The following is a 23490-nucleotide window of genomic DNA, read 5'->3' as shown; positions in this document are numbered from 1 at the left end:
GCAGGAGGGAAATGGCAGAAACTACAAGGATTCTTCGCTGGGCGAAAAATCATGTGATAACACTCTCAGCAGTGTTCATTCCGGGAGTGGAAAACTGGGAAGCAGACTTCCTCAGCAGGCATGACCTCTACCCGGGAGAGTGGGGACTTCATCGGGAAGTCTTCCACATGATTGTAAACCGTTGGGAAAAACCAAAGGTGGACATGATGGCGTCCCGCCTGAACAAAAAACTAGACAGATATTGCGCCAGGTCAAGGGACCCTCAGGCAATAGCGGTGGACGCTCTGGTAACACTGTGGGTGTACCAGTCAGAGTATGTGTTCCCTCCTATGCCTCTCATACCAAAAGTACTGAGAATCATAAGAGGGAGATGAGTAAGAACGATACTCGTGGTTCCGGATTGGCCAAGAAGGACTTGGTACCCGAAACTTCAAGAGATGTTCACGGAAGACCCGTGGCCTCTACCTTTAAGAAAGGACCTGCTCCAGCAGGGGCCTTGTCTGTTCCAAGACTTACCGCGGCCGCGTTTGACGGCATGGCGGTTGAACGCCGGATCCTGAAAGGGCATTCCAGATGAAGTCATCCCTACCCTGGTCAAAGACAGGAAGGATGTAACCGCAATACATTTTCACCGCATTTGGTGAAGATATGTTGCGTGGTGTGAGGCCAAGAAGGCCCCTACAGAGGAATTCCAACTGGGTCGTTTCCTACATTTCCTGAAAACAGGACTGTCTATGGGCCTAAAATTAGGGTCCATTAAGGTTCAAATTTCGGCCCTGTCGAATTTCTTCCAGAAAGAACTGGCTTTAGTGCCTGACGTTCAGATGTTTGTAAAAGGGGTACTGCATATACAGCCTCATTTTGTGCCCCAGTGGCACCTTGGGATCTCAATGTTGTTTTGAGTTTCCTAAAGTTACATTGGTTTGAACCACTCACCACTGTGGACTTAAAATATCTCACATGGAAGGTGACGATGCTATTAGCCCTGGCTTCAGCCAGGCGTGTGTCAGAATTGGCGGCTTTATCATATATAAAGCCCTTACTTAATTTTTCATTCTGACAGGGCAGAATTGAGGACTCGTCCTCAATTTCTCCTTAAGGTGTTTTTTGTTTTTCACATGAACCAACCTATTGTGGTACCTGCGGGTACTAGGGACTTGGAGGACTCCAAGTTACTTGACGTTGTCAGGGCCCTGAAAAATATGTTTCCAGGATGGCTGGAGTCAGAAAATCTGACTCGCTGTTTAGCCTGTATGCACCCAAAAAGATGGGTGCTCCTGCTTCTAAGCAGACGATTGCTCGCTGGATTTGTAATACAATTCAGTTTACACATTCTGTGGCAGGCCTGCCACAGCCAAAATCTGTAAAAGCCCATTCCAAAAGGAAGGGGGCTCATCTTGGGCGACTGCCCGAGGGGTCTCGGCTTTACAACTTTGCCGAGCAGTTACTTGGTCAGGGGCAAACACGTTTGCTAAATTCTACAAATTTGATACCCTGGCTGAGGAGGACATGGAGTCTCTCATTCGGTGCTGCAGGGTCATCCGCACTCTCCCGCCCGTTTGGGAGCTTTGGTATAATCCCCATGGTCCTTACGGAGTCCCCAGCATCCACTAGGACGTCAGAGAAAATAAGATTTTACTTACCGATAAATCTATTTCTCGTAGTCCGTAGTGGATGCTGGGCGCCCATCCCAAGTGCGGATTGTCTGCAATACTTGTACATAGTTATTGTTACAAAAATCGGGTTATTCTTGTTGTGAGCCATCTTGTCAGAGGCTCCTTCGTTGTTATCATACTGTTAACTGGGTTCAGATCACAGGTTGTACGGTGTAATTGGTGTGGCTGGTATGAGTCTTACCCGGGATTCAATATCCTTCCTTATTATGCACGCTCGTCCGGGCACAGTATCCTAACTGAGGCTTGGAGGAGGGTCATAGGGGGAGGAGCCAGTGCACACCACCTGATCCTAAAGCTTTTATTATTGTGCCCTGTCTCCTGCGGAGCCGCTATATCCCCCATGGTCCTTACGGAGTCCCCAGCATCCACTACGGACTACGAGAAATAGATTTATCGGTAAGTAAAATCTTATTTTAATACATGTATGACAAAAGTCAGTGCAGCCTGTCTGAATGTTAACGCCACATTAATAATTTCTCATGCTTGATACCCCACTTCCGCACAATTATTTGCATCAATAACAGCGCAATGCATGAAAGCATATAGAAATGGGTGTTGGTGCATTTTTATCCAGTTTCCCAGGACATGTGAGCTCTGAAAGGTACCACATTTTGGGGGACATTTACTAAGCAGTGATAAGAGCAGAGAAGTGAGCCAGTGGATAAGTGCCCATGGCAACCAATCAGCACTGAAGTAACATCTATAATTTGCATACTATAAAATTATACCGAGCTGCTGATTGGTTGATGGAGCAACTTCTCCACTGGCTCACTTCTCCGCTCTTATCACTACTTAGTAAATGTCCCCCTTAGTCACTAATACCCCTTTCACACCAGCACCTCTGATTGGCACATGAACGTGCATAACCCGTGTTCATGTGCGGTATAAAAGGGTACTGGGGTTGAAATACCGGGTCCAGTGACCCGGTATTTCAACCCTGTTCTTGACCAGTGTTGAACCCGTGTTCAACCCGGCTCATTGTGCGGTGTGAACGGGAGCCTGGTCAATGCGCCCCGGCTCCCGTTCACTCTCTATGTGCAGGCGGCGCTTGGAGATCATGCGATCTCTAGCGCCGCCCCAGCCGCGTCACCAACCCGGCAATATGCCGGGCTGCTGACTGCGGTATGCAAGGCGTCTTACCCGGGAATGTCCCTGCATGATCCCGGGACCGTATTCCCAGGTAAGACCCTGCATTTTTGGTATGAAAGAGGTAACAGGAACACAATGTAGTTTATATTATTTAACACAATAAATTTAACTGCACAATAAATAAGGGTCCTTATCCACCGTAGCTTTATTGTGTGTAATAAGTGCAAGAAATCTGTTAAAAAAATGATTTTGCACTAAACAATAACAATGTTTAAATTCCATTTACAACATATATACTGTTTATATTGCATGTTTATTATTATTATTTTATTTGTTTTTGGGCACCTGTAAATAATAGGCGTCCGATGGGCGATATTCAGTTATTCTGCAGATGGGCCTATTACTTATTGCGCTTGTTTAGATGCGTGAAGCGGCTAAGCATGTGCAAAGCATTGGGCCCAAATGCCCGACTCTGCGTGGAACTCTTCTCACCACCTCAGGAGGGAAATTATCACGGTTGCCAGTTTTAGACCAATACATTTTCTGATAGATATATATATATATATATATATATATATATATATATGTTAAGACAGTAGGGTGTTTCTTTTATTATGGTACAAATTGTGTGTGTGAGACCACCCTCACACTCCTGTTTGAGGTCATACACCAGAATAAGGTCACTGCTGGATGGTGTAATTTATTTCTGCTTGTGAGTCTGCAATGCTCCAGCTCTTGTACATCTGTAATTGCATTCTGGGATTTGTAGTTCCACACTACTATCTGGAGAGCCACTTGTTACTGTTGCAGAGAGCACAATAAAGCAGTTTATGTGATTCCCCCCCAGCTGACTGCACAGGAATGTGTCAGAGTCAGTGACTTGGGGAGGAGGCAGCAGCGCTGCTCTGCAGGGACAGGTTGTTGTTACAAGGCTCTGCTGCTCGGCTGCCTCTCTCCCTGTGTGAGGTGTGATGCAAACTGTGCAGAGCCCAGGGGCGGGCGCTGAGTCACACAGAGGAAACTGTGCACAGTCTGCCTGTGCCTCACAGTTCCTGCACCTCCCTCCAGCCTCTGCTAGTCTCATCACAGCAGCAGCACGAACTAAGCAGCTACCACCGCACTCAGCAGGTCACCTACCTGGCCAGTCAGTGTGGGAGTGCCAGGCCTGCTCCACCTGCTGAAGGTGACTCACCTGGGAGGGAGCCTTCCCCAAGTACACTCCTGCCAGGTGAGCGAGGGCTGCTGGAAGCTGCACAGCTGATGACTGGCTGGACAGAGCCTGGGAATAACCCTCCTGTAAGCAGCTGATCCCTGGGAAGGAGCTGGGACTCTTCTGTGGATGAGAGGTGACTGCAACCAGGAGACACCGAGATGCAGGATATCTCAGACTGCCTCAGCACAGAGGCTCAGAATGTGGTAAGAGACCTGTCTGCCCTTCAGCTACTGTGTAACACCTTCCCCTGTCACTGGCCCTTGCCCAGGCCACTGTGTGGGAGGCCTGAAACAAGTTCTCTATAAACCCTGCTCCCAGTTTGCACCTTCAGGCAGTATTGTCTTCTGTGCAAGTTTAGTTTCCCATGTTCTGCATAAGGTGCTTTTTATAAATAGCTACAGTGTTGCATGGAGAAGTGCTTTGCCTCACTACAGCCTTTCTGCATGGTGTCATCATCAACAGGAAGTTGTCACTGTAACAGTTGCTTTATACAGGTGCCCATCTGTTTCTGCGGCTGGGCTTTCCTCGTATATGCCCATTAACCTATATATTGTGATGCATTCATTCCATCATGCACATATTGTGATGCATTCATTCCATCCTGTGAACAAGGCTTTTTGTCTTTTTTAAGATACTTTAGGTCAGGCATGTCAAACTCGTGGCCCCCCAGCTGTTGTAAAACTACAAGTTCCAGCATGCTTTTCCAGCACATCTTCCACTGATCAGCTGGTAAAGCATGCTGGGACATGTAGTTTCACAACAGCTGGATGACCATGAGTTTGACATGCCTGCTTTAGGTGAATGTTTCATGTCCTTGTCTTAGGGGGAGATGTACTAAGTAGTGATAAAAATGGAGAAGTAAGCCAGTGGAGAAGTTGGCCATGGCAACCAATCAGCCGCTCTGTATACTTTTATAGTATGCAAATTCTAAATGTTACGTCAGTGCTGATTGGTTGCCATGGGCAACTTCTCCAGTGGCTCACTTGTCACTGCTTAGTACATCTCCTCCTTAGTGAATTTAGGTGGCGGGTAGAGATGGTAAGTCCATGAGCCTGAAATCCGAGCAGAGTGGATGGTTTATAGCAATGCATGTACAGTCACAGGCGTTAGTGGGTGGAGTGCTGTTGGCAATGATTTTTACTGTTTTTTTAATTTATTTTTTTTACTTCTATAAAATGACTGAATCACTGTCCCACTTGAGAAAATTGCTACGTTAAACATCGTGGCAAACGGAGGTGCTTCAACTAATTCTGTCTGTTAGTGTCATACTGTGTTGACTTGTTTCAACCATAAGGTATCCAATAAGCAAAGTTAGTCACTAATAATTGTTCTTGGTCAGGTCAGACAGGTTTTATAACAATAGGCATAGTCTTGTAGTCACTTGTTGTGAGACAGGTGCGGAACAGCACTTCTGTGCAGCGTGAGTGAATACAGGGAAGCCCCAGGATATACTGGCAAAGATGGCAGGAGTAGAATACTTTGCACCAGCGGATGGGAGGCGCTGTTCCCACTGCGGGTGTTCCGTGCTAAGGGGCCTGTTTATTAATAATTGCAAAACAGACCCTGAAAAAAGAATATTTTTTATTAGTATTTTCAAGTGTCCATGGGACTAGACAGTGGACATTACATTGATAAGCAATTCAATGTAAAAAGGATCAAACAGACGGTACAAGCGAAACGCCAAACCGTAATACATAGAGGGACTCATTTATCAAGTCTTGGAGAGTGATAAAGTAGCAGCCAATCAACTCCTAACTGCCATGTTACAGGCTGTTTTTGAAAAATGACAGTTAGGAGCTGATTGGTTGGTACTTTATCACCGTTCTGTTTATCACTCTCCAAGGTTTGATAAATCTGGGCATTAACATGTGGAGAACTAAGTAAAGGGCTCTTAAAAACTCTAGTGACCGAGTGGACTAGAAGGGTGAGAGTGTCTGGCTGTGAATGGGAGTGCACGGGAGACAGGGTATAGGGAAGGAATGGGGATTGAGGGGAGTTATACCCTCAGTTTTGGGGAGTGGGGGCAGGTAGCCAGGGCAGAGGCAAGGTGACAGTCAGGAGCGGAGAAAGACTTGGTGCCGGCCCGGCCTCAAACTCTTAATGTCCCATCAAGGGGGCAGGGCTGGCAGCACCACAAAGTAGAGCTCTGCTGCTAGTAGTCTGGTGGATGGCTGGAGCTATTCACCAATCAGCATGTAGTGTTCATTCTAGCACCGTGCATCTAATCACTGAGGCCATATTTTTATTTTGAAGGACAACATTTTAGACGTGATGTATCGCTACAGCTCTGATTGTGTATAATTTACATTAAGAGCGGCTGCACGACATTCTCTACCTGCCCATGAAGCTCCAGAGGCATCAGCCCCTGCTCGAAGGGGAAGTAGTTAGCTTCCCGGCGGTCAATATACCGACGCCGGTATCTCGAAGGTGGACGCAATGACGGCGTCTATATACCTACGCCGCTCGGGATGCCGGCGGCACATTACCGACAGCTGGAATCCCGATCGTCCTAACAGTGGGACACGCTTGCGTCCTGCAATGTTGTGGGGGGGGGGGGGGGGGGGTAGGTTTAGGCAGGAAAAGGGGGGGTAGCGTTAGCGAGCAGGGATGGGAAGGTTAGGGTTAGTGACCGGGAAGGGAGCGTTAGGTTTAGGCACTTAGATGTGGAAGATAGGGTTAGGCATCAAGCGGGGTGGGTTAGTGTTTGGCACCCCCAAAGGAGGGTTAGGGTAGGGAAAAGGTGAGGGTTAGGGGCCTTAATGGGGGCTGTCTGGATTCTGATAAACGGGATGCCTCTATCGGTATACTGATAGCCGGCATCCCGTCCATTGGCAAATCATACTGATCCTGCTCGAAGGCCCCTAGAATAGTGGAGCCATGGACAACTGCCCAGTGTGGCCATACGTTAAGTTGGCCCTGACAGCACCACTTGCACACCCTTAGTTACAGACCATCAGACAGAGGTTGAGCGGAGAGGATGAGAGAGAACGTGGTTTGAGATGAGGTTGGAAATGTTCGCAAAAGTGGAGCGATTAAGTGTTTTGAATGTTAAGGTGAAGAACTTAAAGTGAATTCTGTAGGGGAAGGACAGCCAGTGTAGGATTTGGAGGAGACGTCATTCACAGCAGCAGAATAAGAAGATGAAGCCAGCAGGAGCATGTGGACAGAAGTGAGGGTTGGGAGAGTGGACCTTGATAAACAGCCCCCCTAACTGTGGAATCCTTCTATGATTTGAGTCTAGTTTTGCACTGAAGTGAACATCTTAAGGGGGTAGAGAGTATGAATTTACAAGTAGGCTTCTGCTTTGTAGCAATGCTCACAACTATTTCCTTCGGGGCATCAAACAAAGTAATAAAAGTTCTTTCAACACTCAAAAGTGAAACATCTGATAAAGACAATCCAGATGTCCCCTCACTCACAACTCATTAAGAAATAAATGAGGGTGAGCACTACAGAAACTCATTGCAGACCAATAGATGTTACAGCGTATTCTCCAGTCACCAGCAAAGAGGCCGCTATTGTCTGTGATCTATAACTGTTGCTTGCCAATGAGCACTGGTTGCATTATGACTTGCACTGGAAGTGAGGAAGCCGATACATTACCTCTAAAGAGCAACGTTCTGCTTTTAATGAAACTGGAGCCTAAGCAGCTCAGACATTTTCAATGGTAATTGCTACTTAGCCTTTAAAATAAAGCTGATGATAATGTGGGAATCTATTCGCCCATTGCCACGAGCTAAGATGGTATCGGACGTCTGTGAATGCTGGGGAGCCTCTGTGTGCCAGCCTTCGCTGTTTTATCCGGTTCCAGCCACAGATGGGAGTACCAACTTCCAAAGATGGGATTAACAACATGTTTTCTGTAAAGTATGTGAGGTTTTCAAGCAAAATAATTATTTGATCCTCAAGTTGTGTGTACAGATATATCATACACCTAGACACGAGTCGCTTGGCAAAAAGGTAGCGAAGTCTACTTTTTCCTAATACTTGCGTCTTAGTTGCATTGTAGCGACATGCACCGTGCGGGGCACCCCAAACAGCCATTGCTTTCTCGAGAGTCTTCAGATTTGTAATATGGAATTGTCATATGGGTTTAGTGCCACTTTAATATGGCAGAGAGGGTATGTGGGTGGGAGGACCAGTTACAGATTGGGTTCTTCTGATTGGTCTCCCTCCCCACAGCTGCTTTGAACCATTACACAGCCATGATGTTTGATCAGGGTGATGAGGACAAGTGGTGAACACCAGGGAGAGAGGCTGCATTGCACAGATGATCCGCAGGGGTTCCAAGTGGATAGATAGTAGTGTCGCATTAAGATGCTAACTGTAGACGTTGGGAATATAGCATTTGGCATTTTTGCAACAAAAAAAAAAGCTCACAGACTAGCATTGTGGGCGATTGCAAAATAAGTACTGCAAATGTAATAGAAAGTAAGCCAAGATTTAGTAGATAATACAGGTTAGAATTGCTACAGATCTTTGGTCGATTTATGTAGCTGCTTAATGTGTTGTTGCTTAATGTCTAGCAGCTGGCTTTTCTATTGCCTTACTAAATATGACAGTATGTTGTTATTTTTAAAAGTGATATTACATATTCAGCATTAAGGGCAAAACTTACAGGGCCTCTGTATAATTGCAGCAGTTCTGTGATTATAAACAGTTTACAACAATTTGGAATATGATTATATCCACTGTTTATCAAAAGGATCTACGAGAAAAGCGATTTTGAAAAGTCGCTGTCCCTGTGAAATTATTCCCGAAATTTTCTAAAGACTCCTCCGTAAATATTGGGATCAGCAGTTGCGCACTTTGTCAGCTTCTGAAACACTAGGGAGGAGAATGAAGGCTGTGGGAGAGGGATCGCAAGAACCCTCTCCTCTGAAAATACCTCCATTGGCATAACCGCCATATGCCACCATAGCGGTGATGGTGGTCACCTTTGTGACCAAACTAACAGCTCTGCTTTTTGGATCTTGGAACATGGGACTCGAGCTGCAGTCCCCATTAAGAAGCAATAAATAGCTTTTTGTAGGTGCCTTTGGTGAAATCTCCAGAATTGGGCTATTGTTACATAGTGGGGATACATAGAATTATGCAGAAACTGCATTATTATTATTATTATTATAATATTGTATTTATATGGCGCCACAAGTGTTTCGCAGCGCCGTACAAAGGACAGTACAGGGAGACAAAACTTAGCATAACGGTAAATAAATAACAAAAATAGAGTACAGGTAACAAAGAGCACCACAATTCTCAAAACATAATACAGCTTAGATGTAAGTAGCAAGGGAGTAATCATTGTACTACTTGGGGCTGGCGGCCATAGGTAGAGAGAAGCCTTTACCAGTAGGAGAAAAAGCAGGTAAAGATGGCCGCTGAGTGAAATGTGTCGAGAAGAGGGCTTAGACAACAAGAGGAAAGAGGGCCCTGCTCTGAAGAGCTAACAATCTAGTGGGGCGGGGCGACAGACAGATGACATGAGGTGCAAGCAAGCAGGAGGAAGCCTGATGGCAGTATGCAAGCAAAGCAGAGATGTTCAAGGAATGGGGCAGGGAAATGGAGGAGCAGCCTAAGGACTGGGTTATGCATTGGAGGGGTACACTTTGATAAATAGGTGGGTTTTCAGTGCCCGTTTGAAGCTTTGCAAGGTCGGAGAGAGTCTAATGGAGCAGGGGAGTGCGTTCCACTGAAGGGGTGCAGCACGGGCAAAATCTTGAACTCGTGCATGGGAAGCAGTGACCAAGGAGGAGGAGAGGCGACGGTCATCAGCTGACCGTAGTGGGCGGGAGGGAGTATGAAGGAAGAGGAGGTTGGAGAGGTAGGGCGCAGTGGAATTAGAGATGGCCTTGTATGTGAGGGTGAGGAGTTTGAAGAGGATTCTGTATGAGAATGGGAGCCAGTGTAAATTTTGTCGAAGGGGAGTGGCAACAGTGGAGCGGCGGGAGAGAAAGATGAGCCTAGCTGCGGAGTTGAGGGGAGCGAGGTGGGGGCAAGTGAGGCTCAGTGAGGAAAACCTTGCTGTAGTCGAGTCGTGAGATGACCAGTGAGTGGATGATAAGTTTAGTTGCACTCTGGGAGAGAAATGGCCTGATGTGAACAATGTTGCGTAGCTGGAACCGACAAGATTGCGCCAGAGCCAAGGAGAGGGAGGAGTCAAGAGTGACGCCCAGGCAGCGGAGTTGGGGAACGTGGGAGATGATTGTGTTGTCAACAGTGATAGAGATATTTGTAGGGGGTGTTGCTCTGGCTGGGGGAAAGATAATGAGTTCAGTTTTGTCCATGTTGAGCTTCAGAGAGCGCTCAGACATCCAGAAGGAGATGGCAGAGAGGCAGGTGGAGACCTGAGAGGGGACAGAGGGGGACAGATCAGGAGAGGAGAGGTAGAGTTGTGTGTCGTCAGCATAGAGGTGGTATTGAAGGCCAAAGGAGTTAATGAGCGTACCCAGGGAAGAGGTGTACAGGGAGAACAGAAGGGGGCCCAGGACAGAACCCTGAGGGACACCAACAGGAAGGATGTGAGGTGGTTCCGGAGGCAGACACAGAGAAGGAGCGGTTAATGAGATATGAGGTAAACCAGTCAAGGACGGTGCTAGAGAGGCCAACGTTTTGGAGTGTGCGGAGGAGGAGAGGGTGATCCACGGTGTCAAAGGCAGCAGAGAGGTCCAGAAGGATGAGCAGAGAGAAGTGGCTCTTGGATTTGGCCGAAAGCAGGTTATTGTGACTTTCACCAGGGCAGTCTCGGTGGAGTGGAGTGGGCAAAAGCCAGATTGTAGTGGGTCAAGGATGGAGTGGTCAGAGAGGTAGCTTGTGAGACGGCTGTAGACCAGTCGTTCAAGTAGTTTGGAGGCGAAAGGGAGAAGAGAGATGGGGCGGTAGCTTGTGAGTGATGAAGGGTCGAGGTTGTTGTTTTTGAGAATAGGGGACACCAGAGCATGTTTGGATGGTGAGGGAAAGATGCCAGTAGAGAGCGATAGGTTAAAGTATCTACATAATTTTATGTAAAAGGGGTTTGATGGATATGTTCCTACAATACAGCTGCAATTTTTAGTGGTGCAACCTCAGGAGTAAGAACTCGGAATGTTGATTGCTCATTTTATAGTCCTCTACTGTTGAAGTAAGTTTTGTAATGCAAATATTTCTTTCAGTGTAAAGAAGTAATTGATGCTCCTCTTGTTAACTTCAGGCAATACATTTTCTGCAGACAGTTTATTCAATGGGATGATCGATTTAACCCCTCAGTCAGGAGATCTTGGATAATTCCTGGCAGGACGTACAGTACACAGTGGAATAGGAAACTGAGGAAAGGTTTATTTTCCTTTGGTGATTTCATCTCTTGAGATTTATTGCAAAAAAATGACGTGAAGGCGCATTTTGTTTTGTTAAGAGATGAATCTCGTGAGATTTCATTGCAGATACTTAATATAGTCTATGTAGCCGTAGATGTATACAGTATTTATGTGTGTGTGTATGTATATATGTGTGTGTGTATGTATATATGTGTGTGTGTATGTATGTATGTGTGTGTGTGTGTGTGTGTGTATATATATATATATATATATATATATATATATAATCCAAAATATTATTTTGCGCTGTATCGGAGCAGCACTATAGATGGATCCCCTGTTAGTGGGAACCTTACAATTCACAGAATACAAGACAATATCTAAGTGCGCTAATAAATACAATACTGTATATTCAGAGTCGAATTAAAAACGCAGAAGAACTTGTCTCGTTAAGCCAATTCAAGGTGGGCTGTACCTAAACTGTCACCAAAAATATCACCCGAAAAGAGAATTATACCCCTTTCAGACAGAAAATGAACTTATCGGGTGAAGCAGTTCCACCCGGTAATTTCATGAAACACACGGGTCCTTTTTTCTTTGTGAAGGGGTCGACCCAGGTTGAAATTCCGACTTCGACCCTGGAATCTACCAGGGTCAGGGACACGGGAATTTTGACCTGTGTTGACCCTTTCACACAGACGAAATACCTGTGTCGTTCTGCAGATTACCAGGTCGAGAATTTGTGTGTCTGTATGAAAGGTGAAGGAGGGGGATAGGGTCAGGCAGGTCCTGGCAAAACGACCCATCATTGAAATGCCAGCTAATTGCCGGGACTTTGACTTTTCTGTCTGAAAGTGGTATAAAAGTCAAACATTTGTTTTTTATTTTTACAATGTATTTTTCTTTCAAAATAATACGTAACATTTTGTCTTTACACCAAATTTACAATATATATGCTTTTGTAACTACTCTGTGTAACATGTTGGCAAATAATTCCCAACCCTTTGCACAGCTGAGGCTGTAATTCCTTGTCTGTGCATGCATCACAGTTTGTAAGCGTGTGTGTGATTACTGCAGTTACTCAGAGGTTTCCTGTGTTAGATTAATATGTATGTTAGTTTTCTTCCTTCCTTTGGGCGGATAAGCAAGCTTGCTGGGGCTCCTCCCACTGCACGTCTTCCTTTCCTTCTTCCCTATCTGTCCACCTTACTTGGTGAACCATCTTTAATTGTAATACTGCTGAGGGTGAGGTTATGGCAAAATAAAAGTATTATACTTATACTTCTATATTGACTTATTTCTAATCCTCCTACTAATATTATTTTAAATTCTTTCAGAGGTTGTTTAAGAGTTAGGGCCTATTTATCTGGCCATGTTTTTCATAAAATTATGTAGAATTTATAGGTTCTGAATAATTTTATACATTCCGGGCATGTAACAACAGCCTATTGCAGGATAGAAACCGCCTACAAAAGTCTAACTACTGTTGCAGACCGTAGTCCCCATTAATGTCCACAGGGACTGCAGTCTGACCTCTGTATCAAACTCCACAAAGCGAAGCTTTATGCCTATGGAGGCATTTTTACAGGAGAGGGATCTTACAGTCCCTCTCCCGCAGCATGTGTCCGGCTCCTGACACTGGGGGCTATTCAACTCTGCACGCAGAGTACTAAAAATCGTATATGAGCAATTTTCAGTACATTGCGCACTGAGCGTGTGCACGCAATCTAGGTGCGACCGCACTTTGACAACGGCGGCCGTTGCGGGGCAAAACGGGGGCCGTCAGTTGCGTTTTTGGGGTGGCTGTGTGACGTCACACGCAGCTGGTCCGATCAAGAAAATGCATACACAGCCTAGCTGTGGGTACAGGGGGTCGTCCACAGTTGTTGTCCATGTGTGATTTGCGTGTGAATCAGGCCCTCAGTACCTAACCAAAGAGTAGGTGCTAGAACCAAGTGGGATAAAGGACCTCTGACATCAGGGGGAGGAGCTAGGCCGGCGGGATAGTTCTTTCACTGTCCACAGCCCCAACTGCTCCCTTTACTAACCTGTAGGGTGGCGAGCGTAAATTTTGGGTACCCTGTTCGGGCCTTGCTCCTCCACCCTGGTGACGTCAGAGGTCCTTTCCCCCAGGTGGTTTTAGCCATAACCCTAACCAAAGCCTCAGGGACTGCCACATGGAGCTGGGTTTCCCCGGGCTCTGTTATTTCCGCATTACAGAATCGACAAAGCAATTTACAGATGCATATGTAGCAAAGTATGAAGGTCGCTGAGCAATTCTTGCAGCTCAGTCCAAAATTCAAACAGGGGCGCCACACCAACTGCCACCCCAAACACTGCCAGACATCACTGTCTGGAACTCGCTGGCAGTCCACCCTACTTGAAGTTTGGACTGTGCTGCAGCCCCACCTCTGCAACTGCTACTGCCGGATATCATTTTATTTTTTCTTTCTTTTTTTTGTTAATTTTTAAAGACCAAAGCCTGCTTTATTGTGGAATGTGCTTATTACACGGAGTTGGATGCATTGCACTGTTAAAGGGTTCTTCTCATCTCATGGATGTTACAAACTGTTCTAGTTGCTACATAGGAAAAAGTGTATATGCATTTATGTAAATTGCTGCTCAATTGCCAAAGTCTTTGTTTCATTTGCAACTCTACCGTATTTGCATTTTATTCTATTCACTGTCTAAATTCAGCAAGCTGCTCTCTATCCGTGTTAGGTTTCTAATGACGGAGTTCAATTTAACCCCTGTATCGTCCTGTCCGCACATCGGTACGCTAATGTAATGATAATATCTTCATTTAGTTGTCATACTGATTTGGGGACCTGACATAGAGAAAGTTAATTATCTGTAAGTGCCTTGTACTAGGCTACTGTAGTATTGTACTGAAAGTTTGGTGGAATCTCGTGTACACATGCAGTAATGTTCCGTAGCATGTTGAGCTGTTTTCAGGATGTAGTCCTATTAGAAAAACAAAGGTGACCATACAGCAGGAAATTTATTTGGAGAAGAGAGAAATGCCTCCTTAGATGAAGCGAGGCAGACAGGGGGCTTTTCGTATACTTGTTTATCTTCTACAGTAGCTCTGCGGTTGTTGATGTGAGTGATTGTAGCGGTACTGGCTACAATGTAACCCCTTAATTGCAGCAGACAGAGGGAGTTGATAAGTAAAGTATTTGTTTTGTAGAATTATGTAGTATAGGGATGGCCGTCGACCATGGATGGTCTATGACTTGCGGTATGTGGGATTTCTTTCTTCCCATCGTTGATAAGGAACTGATGGTGCACAATCGTTGCTGGCGCCTGATGTTGAGAAAACATTGTGATATTGGTCCGATGGCCGAAGCCTGCTTATAGGCAGCATTTGACCGCCATTGATTATACCATCGAAGGTTTCTCTAACGTCCTAGTGGATGCTGGGGACTCCAAAAGGACCATGGGGAATAGCGGCTCCGCAGGAGACTGGGCACAAAGTAAAAGCTTTAGGACTAGCTGGTGTGCACTGGCTCCTCCCCCTATGACCCTCCTCCAAGCCTCAGTTAAGATTTTGTGCCCGAACGAGAAGGGTGCAATCTAGGTGGCTCTCCTGAGCTGCTTAGAGTAAAAGTTTAAATAGGTTTTTTATTTTCAGTGAGACCTGCTGGCAACAGGCTCACTGCATCGAGGGACTAAGGGGAGAAGAAGCGAACTCACCTGCGTGCAGAGTGGATTGGGCTTCTTAGGCTACTGGACATTAGCTCCAGAGGGACGATCACAGGCCCAGCCATGGATGGGTCCCGGAGCTGCGCCGCCGGCCCCCTTACAGATGCTGAAGCAAGAAGAGGTCCATAAATCGGCGGCAGAAGACTTTCCTGTCTTCATAAGGTAGCGCACAGCACTGCAGCTGTGCGCCATTGCTCTCAGCACACTTCACACTTCGGTCACTGAGGGTGCAGGGCGCTGGGGGGGGGCGCCCTGGGAAGCAATGAATTTACCTTATTTGGCAAAAAATACATCACATATAGCTCCTGGGCTATATGGATGTATTTAACCCCTGCCAGTTTTCCTTAAAAAAGCGGGAGAAGAGCCCGCCGTGAAGGGGGCGGGGCCTATCTCCTCAGCACACAGCGCCATTTTTCCCACACAGCTCCGCTGGTAGAAAGGCTCCCAGAATCTCCCCTGCATCCTGCAACTACAGAAACAGGGTAAAAAAGAGAGGGGGGCACTTATTTGGCAAAATAACAGATATAAGCAGCTATAAGGGATAGACACTTATTGTAAGGTTGTCCCTATACATATATAGCGCTCTGGTGTGTGCTGGCAAACTCTCCCTCTGTCTCCCCAAGGGGCTAAGTGGGTCCTGTCCTCTATCAGAGCATTCCCTGTGTGTGTGCTGGGTGTCGGTACGTGTGTGTCGACATGTATGAGGAGGAAAATGATGTGGAGGCGGAGCAATTGCCTATAATGGTGATGTCACCCCCTAGGGAGTCGACACCTGAATGGATGGCCGTAATTAAGGAATTACGTGACAGTGTCGGCACGTTACAGAAAACTGTTGACGACATGAGACAGCCGGCAGCTCAGTTAGTGCCTGTCCAGGCGTCTCAAACACCGTCAGGGGCTATTAAACGCCCGTTACCTCAACACAGACACTGACTCCAGTGTCGACGGTGAAGAAACAAACGTATTTTCCAGTAGGGCCACACGTTACATGATCACGGCAATGAAGGAGGTTTTGCACATCTCTGATACTGCAAGTACCACAAAAAGGGGTATTATGTGGGGTGTGAAAAAACTACCCGTAGTTTTTCCTGAATCAGATGAATTGAATGAAGTGTGTGATGAAGCGTGGGTTACCCCCGACAAAAAACTGCTAATTTCTAAAAAATTATTGGCACTATATCCCTTCCCACCAGAGGTTAGGGCTCGTTGGGAAACACCCCCTAGGGTGGATAAGGCGCTCACACGCTTATCAAAACAAGTGGCGTTACCGTCTCCAGAAACGGACGCCCTTAAGGAGCCAGCAGATAGGAGGCTGGAAAATATCCTTAAAAGTATATACACACATACTGGTGTTATACTGCGACCAGCAATCGCCTCAGCCTGGATGTGCAGTGCTGGGGTGGCTTGGTCGGATTCCCTGACTGAAAATATTGATACCCTGGACAGGGACAATATATTATTGACTATAGAGCATTTAAAGGATGCATTCCTATATATGCGAGATGCACAGAGAGACATTTGCACTCTGGCATCAAGAGTAAGTGCGATGTCCATTTCTGCCAGAAGAGGATTATGGACGCGACAGTGGTCAGGGGATGCGGATTCCAAACGGCATATGGAAGTATTGCCGTATAAAGGGGAGGAGTTATTTGGGGGCGGTCTATCGGACCTGGTGGCCACGGCAACGGCTGGGAAATCCACCTTTTTACCCCAAGTCACCTCGCAGCAGAAAAAGATACCGTCTTTTCAGGCTCAGTCCTTTCGTCCCCATAAGGGCAAGCGGGCAAAAGGCCACTTATATCTGCCCCGGGGCAGAGGAAGGGGAAAAAGACTGCAACAGACAGCTTCTTCCCACGAACAGAAGCCTTCCCCCGCTTCTGCCAAGTCCTCAGCATGACGCTGGGGCCTTACAAGCGGACTCAGGCACGGTGGGGGCCCGTCTCAAGAATTTCAGCGCGCAGTGGGCTCACTCGCAAGTGGACCCCTGGATCCTGCAGGTAGTATCTCAGGGGTACAAATTGGAATTCGAGACGTCTCCCCCTCGCCGGTTCCTGAAGTCTGCTTTACCAACGTCTACCCCCGACAGGGAGGCGGTATTGGAAGCCATTCACAAGCTGTATTCCCAGCAAGTGATAATCAAGGTACCCCTCCTACAACAGGGAAAGGGGTATTACTCCACGCTGTTTGTGGTACCGAAGCCGGACGGCTCGGTGAGACCCATTTTAAATCTGAAAGACTTACATAAAAAGGTTCAAGTTCAAGATGGAGTCACTCAGAGCAGTGATAGCGAACCTGGAAGAAGGGGACTACATGGTGTCTCTGGACATCAAGGATGCTTACCTCCATGTCCCAATTTGCCCTTCTCACCAAGGGTACCTCAGGTTTGTGGTACAGAACTGTCACTATCAGTTTCAGACGCTGCCGTTTGGATTGTCCACGGCACCCCGGGTCTTTACCAAGGTAATGGCCGAAATGATGATTCTTCTTCGAAGAAAAGGCGTCTTAATTATCCCTTACTTGGACGATCTCCTGATAAGGGCACGGTCCAGAGAACAGTTAGAGGTCGGAGTAGCACTATCTCAAATAGTACTACGACAGCACGGATGGATTCTAAATATTCCAAAATCGCAGCTGATTCCGACGACACGTCTGCTGTTCCTAGGGATGATTCTGGACACAGTACAGAAAAAGGTGTTTCTCCCGGAAGAGAAAGCCAGGGAGTTATCCGACCTAGTCAGGAAACTCCTAAGACCAGGCCAGGTGTCAGTGCATCAGTGCACAAGGGTCCTGGGAAAGATGGTGGCTTCTTACGAAGCGATTCCATTCGGCAGATTCCACGCAAGAACTTTTCAGTTGGATCTGCTAGACAAATGGTCCGGATCGCATCTTCAAATGCATCAGCGGATAACCCTGTCTCCAAGGACAAGGGTGTCTCTCCTGTGGTGGTTACAGAGTGCTCATCTCCTAGAGGGCCGCAGATTCGGCATTCAGGATTGGGTCCTGGTGACCACGGATGCCAGCCTGAGAGGCTGGGGAGCAGTCACACAGGGAAAAAATTTCCAGGGCTTGTGGTCAAGCATGGAAATGTCACTTCACATAAATATCCTGGAACTAAGGGCCATTTACAATGCCCTAAGTCAGGCAAGGCCTCTGCTTCAGGGTCAGCCTGTATTGATCCAGTCGGACAACATCACGGCAGTCGCCCACGTAAACAGACAGGGCGGCACAAGAAGCAGGAGGGCAATGACGGAAGTGGCAAGGATTCTTCGCTGGGCGGAAAATCATGTGATAGCACTGTCAGCAGTGTTCATTCCGGGAGTGGACAACTGGGAAGCAGACTTCCTCAGCAGACACGATCTTCACCCGGGGGAGTGGGGACTTCACCCAGAAGTCTTCCACATGATTGTAAACCGTTGGGAAAAACCAAAGGTGGACATGATGGCGTCTCGCCTTAACAAAAAACTGGACAGATATTGCTCCAGGTCAAGGGACCCTCAGGCAATAGCTGTGGACGCTCTGGTAACACCGTGGGTGTACCGGTCAGTGTATGTGTTCCCTCCTCTTCCTCTCATACCAAAAGTACTGAGAATCATAAGAAGGAGAGGAGTAAAGACTATACTCGTGGCTCCGGATTGGCCAAGAAGGACTTGGTACCCGGAAATTCAAGAGATGCTCACGGAAGACCCGTGGCCTCTACCTCTAAGACAGGACCTGCTCCAGCAGGGACCCTGTCTGTTCCAAGACTTACCGCGGCTGCGTTTGACGGCATGGCGGTTGAACGCCGGATCCTGAAGGAAAAAGGCATTCCGGATGAAGTCATCCCTACCCTGATCAAAGCCAGGAAGGATGTAACCGTACAACATTATCACCGTATTTGGCGTAAATATGTTGCGTGGTGCGAGGCCAGGAAGGCCCCTACGGAGGAATTTCAACTGGGTCGATTCCTGCATTTCCTGCAAACAGGACTGTCTATGGGCCTCAAATTAGGGTCCATTAAGGTTCAAATTTCGGCCCTGTCGATATTCTTCCAAAAAGAACTAGCTTCTGTTCCTGAAGTTCAGACGTTTGTCAAGGGAGTACTGCATATACAGCCTCCTTTTGTGCCTCCAGTGGCACCTTGGGATCTCAATGTAGTGTTGGGATTCCTAAAATCACATTGGTTTGAACCACTCACCACTGTGGACTTGAAATATCTCACATGGAAAGTGGTAATGCTGTTAGCCCTGGCTTCAGCCAGGCGTGTATCAGAATTGGCGGCTTTATCCTATAAAAGCCCTTACCTAATTTTTCATACGGACAGGGCAGAATTGAGGACTCGTCCTCAATTTCTCCCTAAGGTGGTTTCAGCATTTCACTTAAACCAACCTATTGTGGTGCCTGCGGCTACTAGGGACTTGGAGGATTCCAAGTTGCTGGACGTAGTCAGGGCCCTGAAAATATATGTTTCCAGGACGGCTGGAGTCAGAAAATCTGACTCGCTGTTTATCCTGTATGCACCCAACAAGCTGGGTGCTCCTGCTTCTAAGCAGACGATTGCTCGTTGGATTTGTAGTACAATTCAGCTTGCACATTCTGTGGCAGGCCTGCCACAGCCAAAATCTGTAAAAGCCCATTCCACACGGAAAGTGGGCTCATCTTGGGCGGCTGCCCGAGGGGTCTCGGCTTTACAACTTTGCCGAGCAGCTACTTGGTCAGGGGCAAACACGTTTGCTAAATTCTACAAATTTGATACCCTGGCTGAGGAGGACCTGGAGTTCTCTCATTCGGTGCTGCAGAGTCATCCGCACTCTCCCGCCCGTTTGGGAGCTTTGGTATAATCCCCATGGTCCTTTCGGAGTCCCCAGCATCCACTAGGACGTTAGAGAAAATAAGAATGTACTTACCGATAATTCTATTTCTCATAGTCCGTAGTGGATGCTGGGCGCCCATCCCAAGTGCGGATTGTCTGTATTACTTGTACATAGTTATTGTTACAAAAATCGGGTTATTGTTGTTGTGAGCCATCTTTTCAGAGGCTCCTTCTGTTATCATGCTGTTAACTGGGTTCAGATCACAAGTTGTACGGTGTGATTGGTGTGGCTGGTATGAGTCTTACCCGGGATTCAAAATCCTTCCTTATTGTGTACGCTCGTCCGGGCACAGTATCCTAACTGAGGCTTGGAGGAGGGTCATAGGGGGAGGAGCCAGTGCACACCAGCTAGTCCTAAAGCTTTTACTTTGTGCCCAGTCTCCTGCGGAGCCGCTATTCCCCATGGTCCTTTCGGAGTCCCCAGCATCCACTACGGACTATGAGAAATAGAATTATCGGTAAGTAAATTCTTATTTTTCAACTGATGCTTCAGATCCATCAATAATCAATGGTACTGCCTTTAATGGCCATCACTAACCTCAGCAAGACGCGCCTAGATCACGTTACTGGAGGAGAACTGATCAGGTGATGCACCATATTTAGTGATGTGACGCCTTCTTTGGCAAGAAATGGAGTTTAAGGCAGTGTAAGACCTCTAAAATGCAATGCACTTGGCTTCAGGAGGCACCTAGTCATCAGAAAAAGAAATCCCCAATAACCATCATGTAAACGGGTGCTATGACCCTGTTAACATGCGATTCTGTGACCCTTTTCATGGATTCTGTGTGTTATTGCGCATTAACACGCTACTTTAATGGGTGTTAAAAAGGCTACCTCCCTAAGTATGGACAAATGCTCATGTTCTATGCATGCAAACGTATACTATTCAATTAGGGTGGCTTCCATGATAAAAAGACTATGGGGGATATTCAATTAGTGTTGGATCCTCTCCGACACGAGGATCTGACACTGCACTATTCTATTGCGGGCCGTTTCTGCACTTTTACCCTCTGTTTCCGACCATTCATTACCGTCCACTCTTATGGTCGAAAATGAATGGTCGATAACGGACCCTTTTTCAATCGCTGCGGGGTCGAAAACACATGGATGAGCAGAGATACCGCTCATCCATGTGTTTTTTGACATGTCGGAATTTTCGACAGGGCGGAAAAACAGCAATGAAATATTCTTATTAAATACTTTGTTCTTTACATAGTTGAATGTGCTGTCAACAAAATCACACAAAAATTGTCAATGGAAATCAAATTTATTAACCCATGGGGGTCTGGATTTGGAGTCACCCTCAAAACTAAAGTGGAAAAACACACTACAGGCTGATCCAACTTTGATGTAATGTCCTTAAACCAAGTCAAAATGAGGCTCAGTAGTGTGTGTGGCCTCCACGTGCCTGTATGACCTCCCTACAACGCCTGGGCCTGCTCCTGATGAGGTGGCGGATGGTCTCCTGAGGGATCTCCTCCCAGACCTGGATTAAAGCATCCGCCAACTCCTGGACAGTCTGTGGTGCAACGTGGCGTTGGTGGATTAAGCGAGACATGATGTCCCAGATGTGCTCAATTGGATTCAGGTCTGGGGAACGGGCGGGACAGTCCATAGCATCAATGCCTTCGTCTTGCAGGAACTGCTGACACACTCCAGCCACATGAGGTCTAGCATTGTCTTGTATTAGGAGGAACCCAGGGCCAACCGCACCAGCATATGGTCTCACAAGGGGTCTGAGGATCTCATCTCGGTACCTAATGGCAGTCAGGCTACCTCTGGCAAGCACATGGAGGGCTGTGCGGCCCCCCAAAGAAATGCCACCCCACACCATTACTGACCCACTGCCAAACCGGTCATGCTGGAGGATGTTGCAGGCAGCAGAACATTCTCCTTGGCGTCTCCAGACTCTGTCATGTCTGTCACATGTGCTCAGTGAGAACCTGCTTTCATCTGTGAAGAGCACAGGGCGCCAGTGGCGAATTTGCCAATCTTGGTGTTCTCTGGCAAATGCCAAACGTCCTGCACGGTGTTGGGCTGTAAGCACAACCCTCACCTGTGGACGTTGGGCCCTCATACCACCCTCATGGAGTCTGTTTCTGATCGTTTGAGTAGACACATGCACATTTGTGGCTTGCTAGAGGTCATTATGCAGGGCTCTGGCAGTGCTCCTCCTGTTCCTCCTTGCACAAAGGCGGAGGTAGCGGTCCTGCTGCTGGGTTGTTGACCTCCTAGGGCCTCCTCCACGTCTCCTGATGTACAGGCCTGTCTCCTGGTAACGCCTCCATGCTCTGGACACTACGCTGACAGACACAGCAAACCTTATTGCCACAGCTCGCATTGATGTGCCATCCTGGATGAGCTGCACTACCTGAGCCACTTGTGTGGGTTGTAGGGAGGTCATACAGGCACGTGGAGGCCACACACACTACTGAGCCTCATTTTGACTTGTTTTAAGGACATTACATCAAAGTTGGATCAGCCTGTAGTGTGTTTTTCCACTTTAGTTTTGAGGGTGACTCCAAATCCAGACCTCCATGGGTTAATAAATCTGATTTCCATTGATAATTTTTGTGTGATTTTGTTGTCAGCACATTCAACTATGTAAAGAACAAAGTATTTAATAAGAATATTTCATTCATTCAGATCTAGGATGTGTTATTTTAGTGTTCCCTTTATTTTTTTGAGCAGTGTGTATGTATGTATGTATGTGTGTGTGTGTGTGTGTATATATATATATATATATATATATATATATATATATATATATATATATATATATATAGTGTGTGTGTATATATATATATATATATATATATATATATATATATATATATATATATATATATATATATATAGTTATATATATAGTATATGTAGATGCTGCAGTCGCCGGCACTCAATCTGCAAAACAGTACTGGCCTTGGTGCCCTCCTTACCACTCAAAGTATATATATAATATGTTTATGCAATTATTATTTTTTTTAAATGCTGCACTTCACACTGTGTAAAAAATACTGTAACTCAGTGAGCAGCAAAATACATTAGGGGTGGGATGTAATGAAGTCCGAGTTCAATGGCCGTGCGTGATGCAGGCCGAACATGGACTTTCTTTCTTTTTTTTTTTCTTTTTTTTTTTTAAAGGGCAATCATGTACAAGGCTTAACCATGCCTTGTGCATGATTGCCCCTTTAAAATAAATGTCAGAGTTCAGCTAGTATCCCGCACAGCTGCCAAATGCTGACTTCATCACATTCTGGCCTAAGTGTCGGCAAAATGTGCAGCAAAAATTGAGTACAGGACCAGTGATGTCATCACTATTCGCTTTACATTCTAGTGTATCTTTTGGTCTGAACCAGTCCTGAAGGGAAAAGAATAGAATCCCAGTAGTGTAATATGTTCCAAAGTAAAACTTATCTGAACCAAGAGGTAGTTAAGGAGCACAGGTCCACAGTAAAATATCCAACGCGGTTTATTATATTATTATTATATTATATTACATTCCAGACTTCTGAAGGGGTGCATATATATATATATATATATATATATATATATATATATATATATATATATATATATATATATATAATGCATGTGTATAGAAGGGCTTAAGGGCTTGTTGTAGTGGGCATTCCAAAGATACAGTGTATACTCAGAAGTAAGTAGGAT

General features: G+C 46.4%; 1 protein-coding gene across 22 annotated transcripts in view; it reads left to right on the top strand.

Annotated features, from left to right (window-relative positions):
* LRRFIP1 (LRR binding FLII interacting protein 1) overlaps positions 1–23490 on the top strand; it is a 276900-nt gene that overhangs the window by 152589 nt on the left and 100821 nt on the right. Inside the window, exon 1 of one of the 22 annotated variants that reach the window (XM_063933183.1) lies at positions 3631–4181. The exons of the other annotated variants lie outside the window; for them this stretch is intronic. Coding sequence (XP_063789253.1) covers positions 4137–4181 — 45 coding nt within the window. The 5' untranslated portion in view covers positions 3631–4136. Of the gene's footprint in view, positions 1–3630; positions 4182–23490 lie in introns of those variants that run through there. 22 annotated transcript variants of the gene reach the window in all.

Source organism: Pseudophryne corroboree, chromosome 7, assembly GCF_028390025.1.
Source record: "Pseudophryne corroboree isolate aPseCor3 chromosome 7, aPseCor3.hap2, whole genome shotgun sequence".
NCBI classification, from domain to species: Eukaryota; Metazoa; Chordata; class Amphibia; order Anura; family Myobatrachidae; genus Pseudophryne; species Pseudophryne corroboree.
This window is presented reverse-complemented; position numbering and strand designations above follow the sequence as displayed.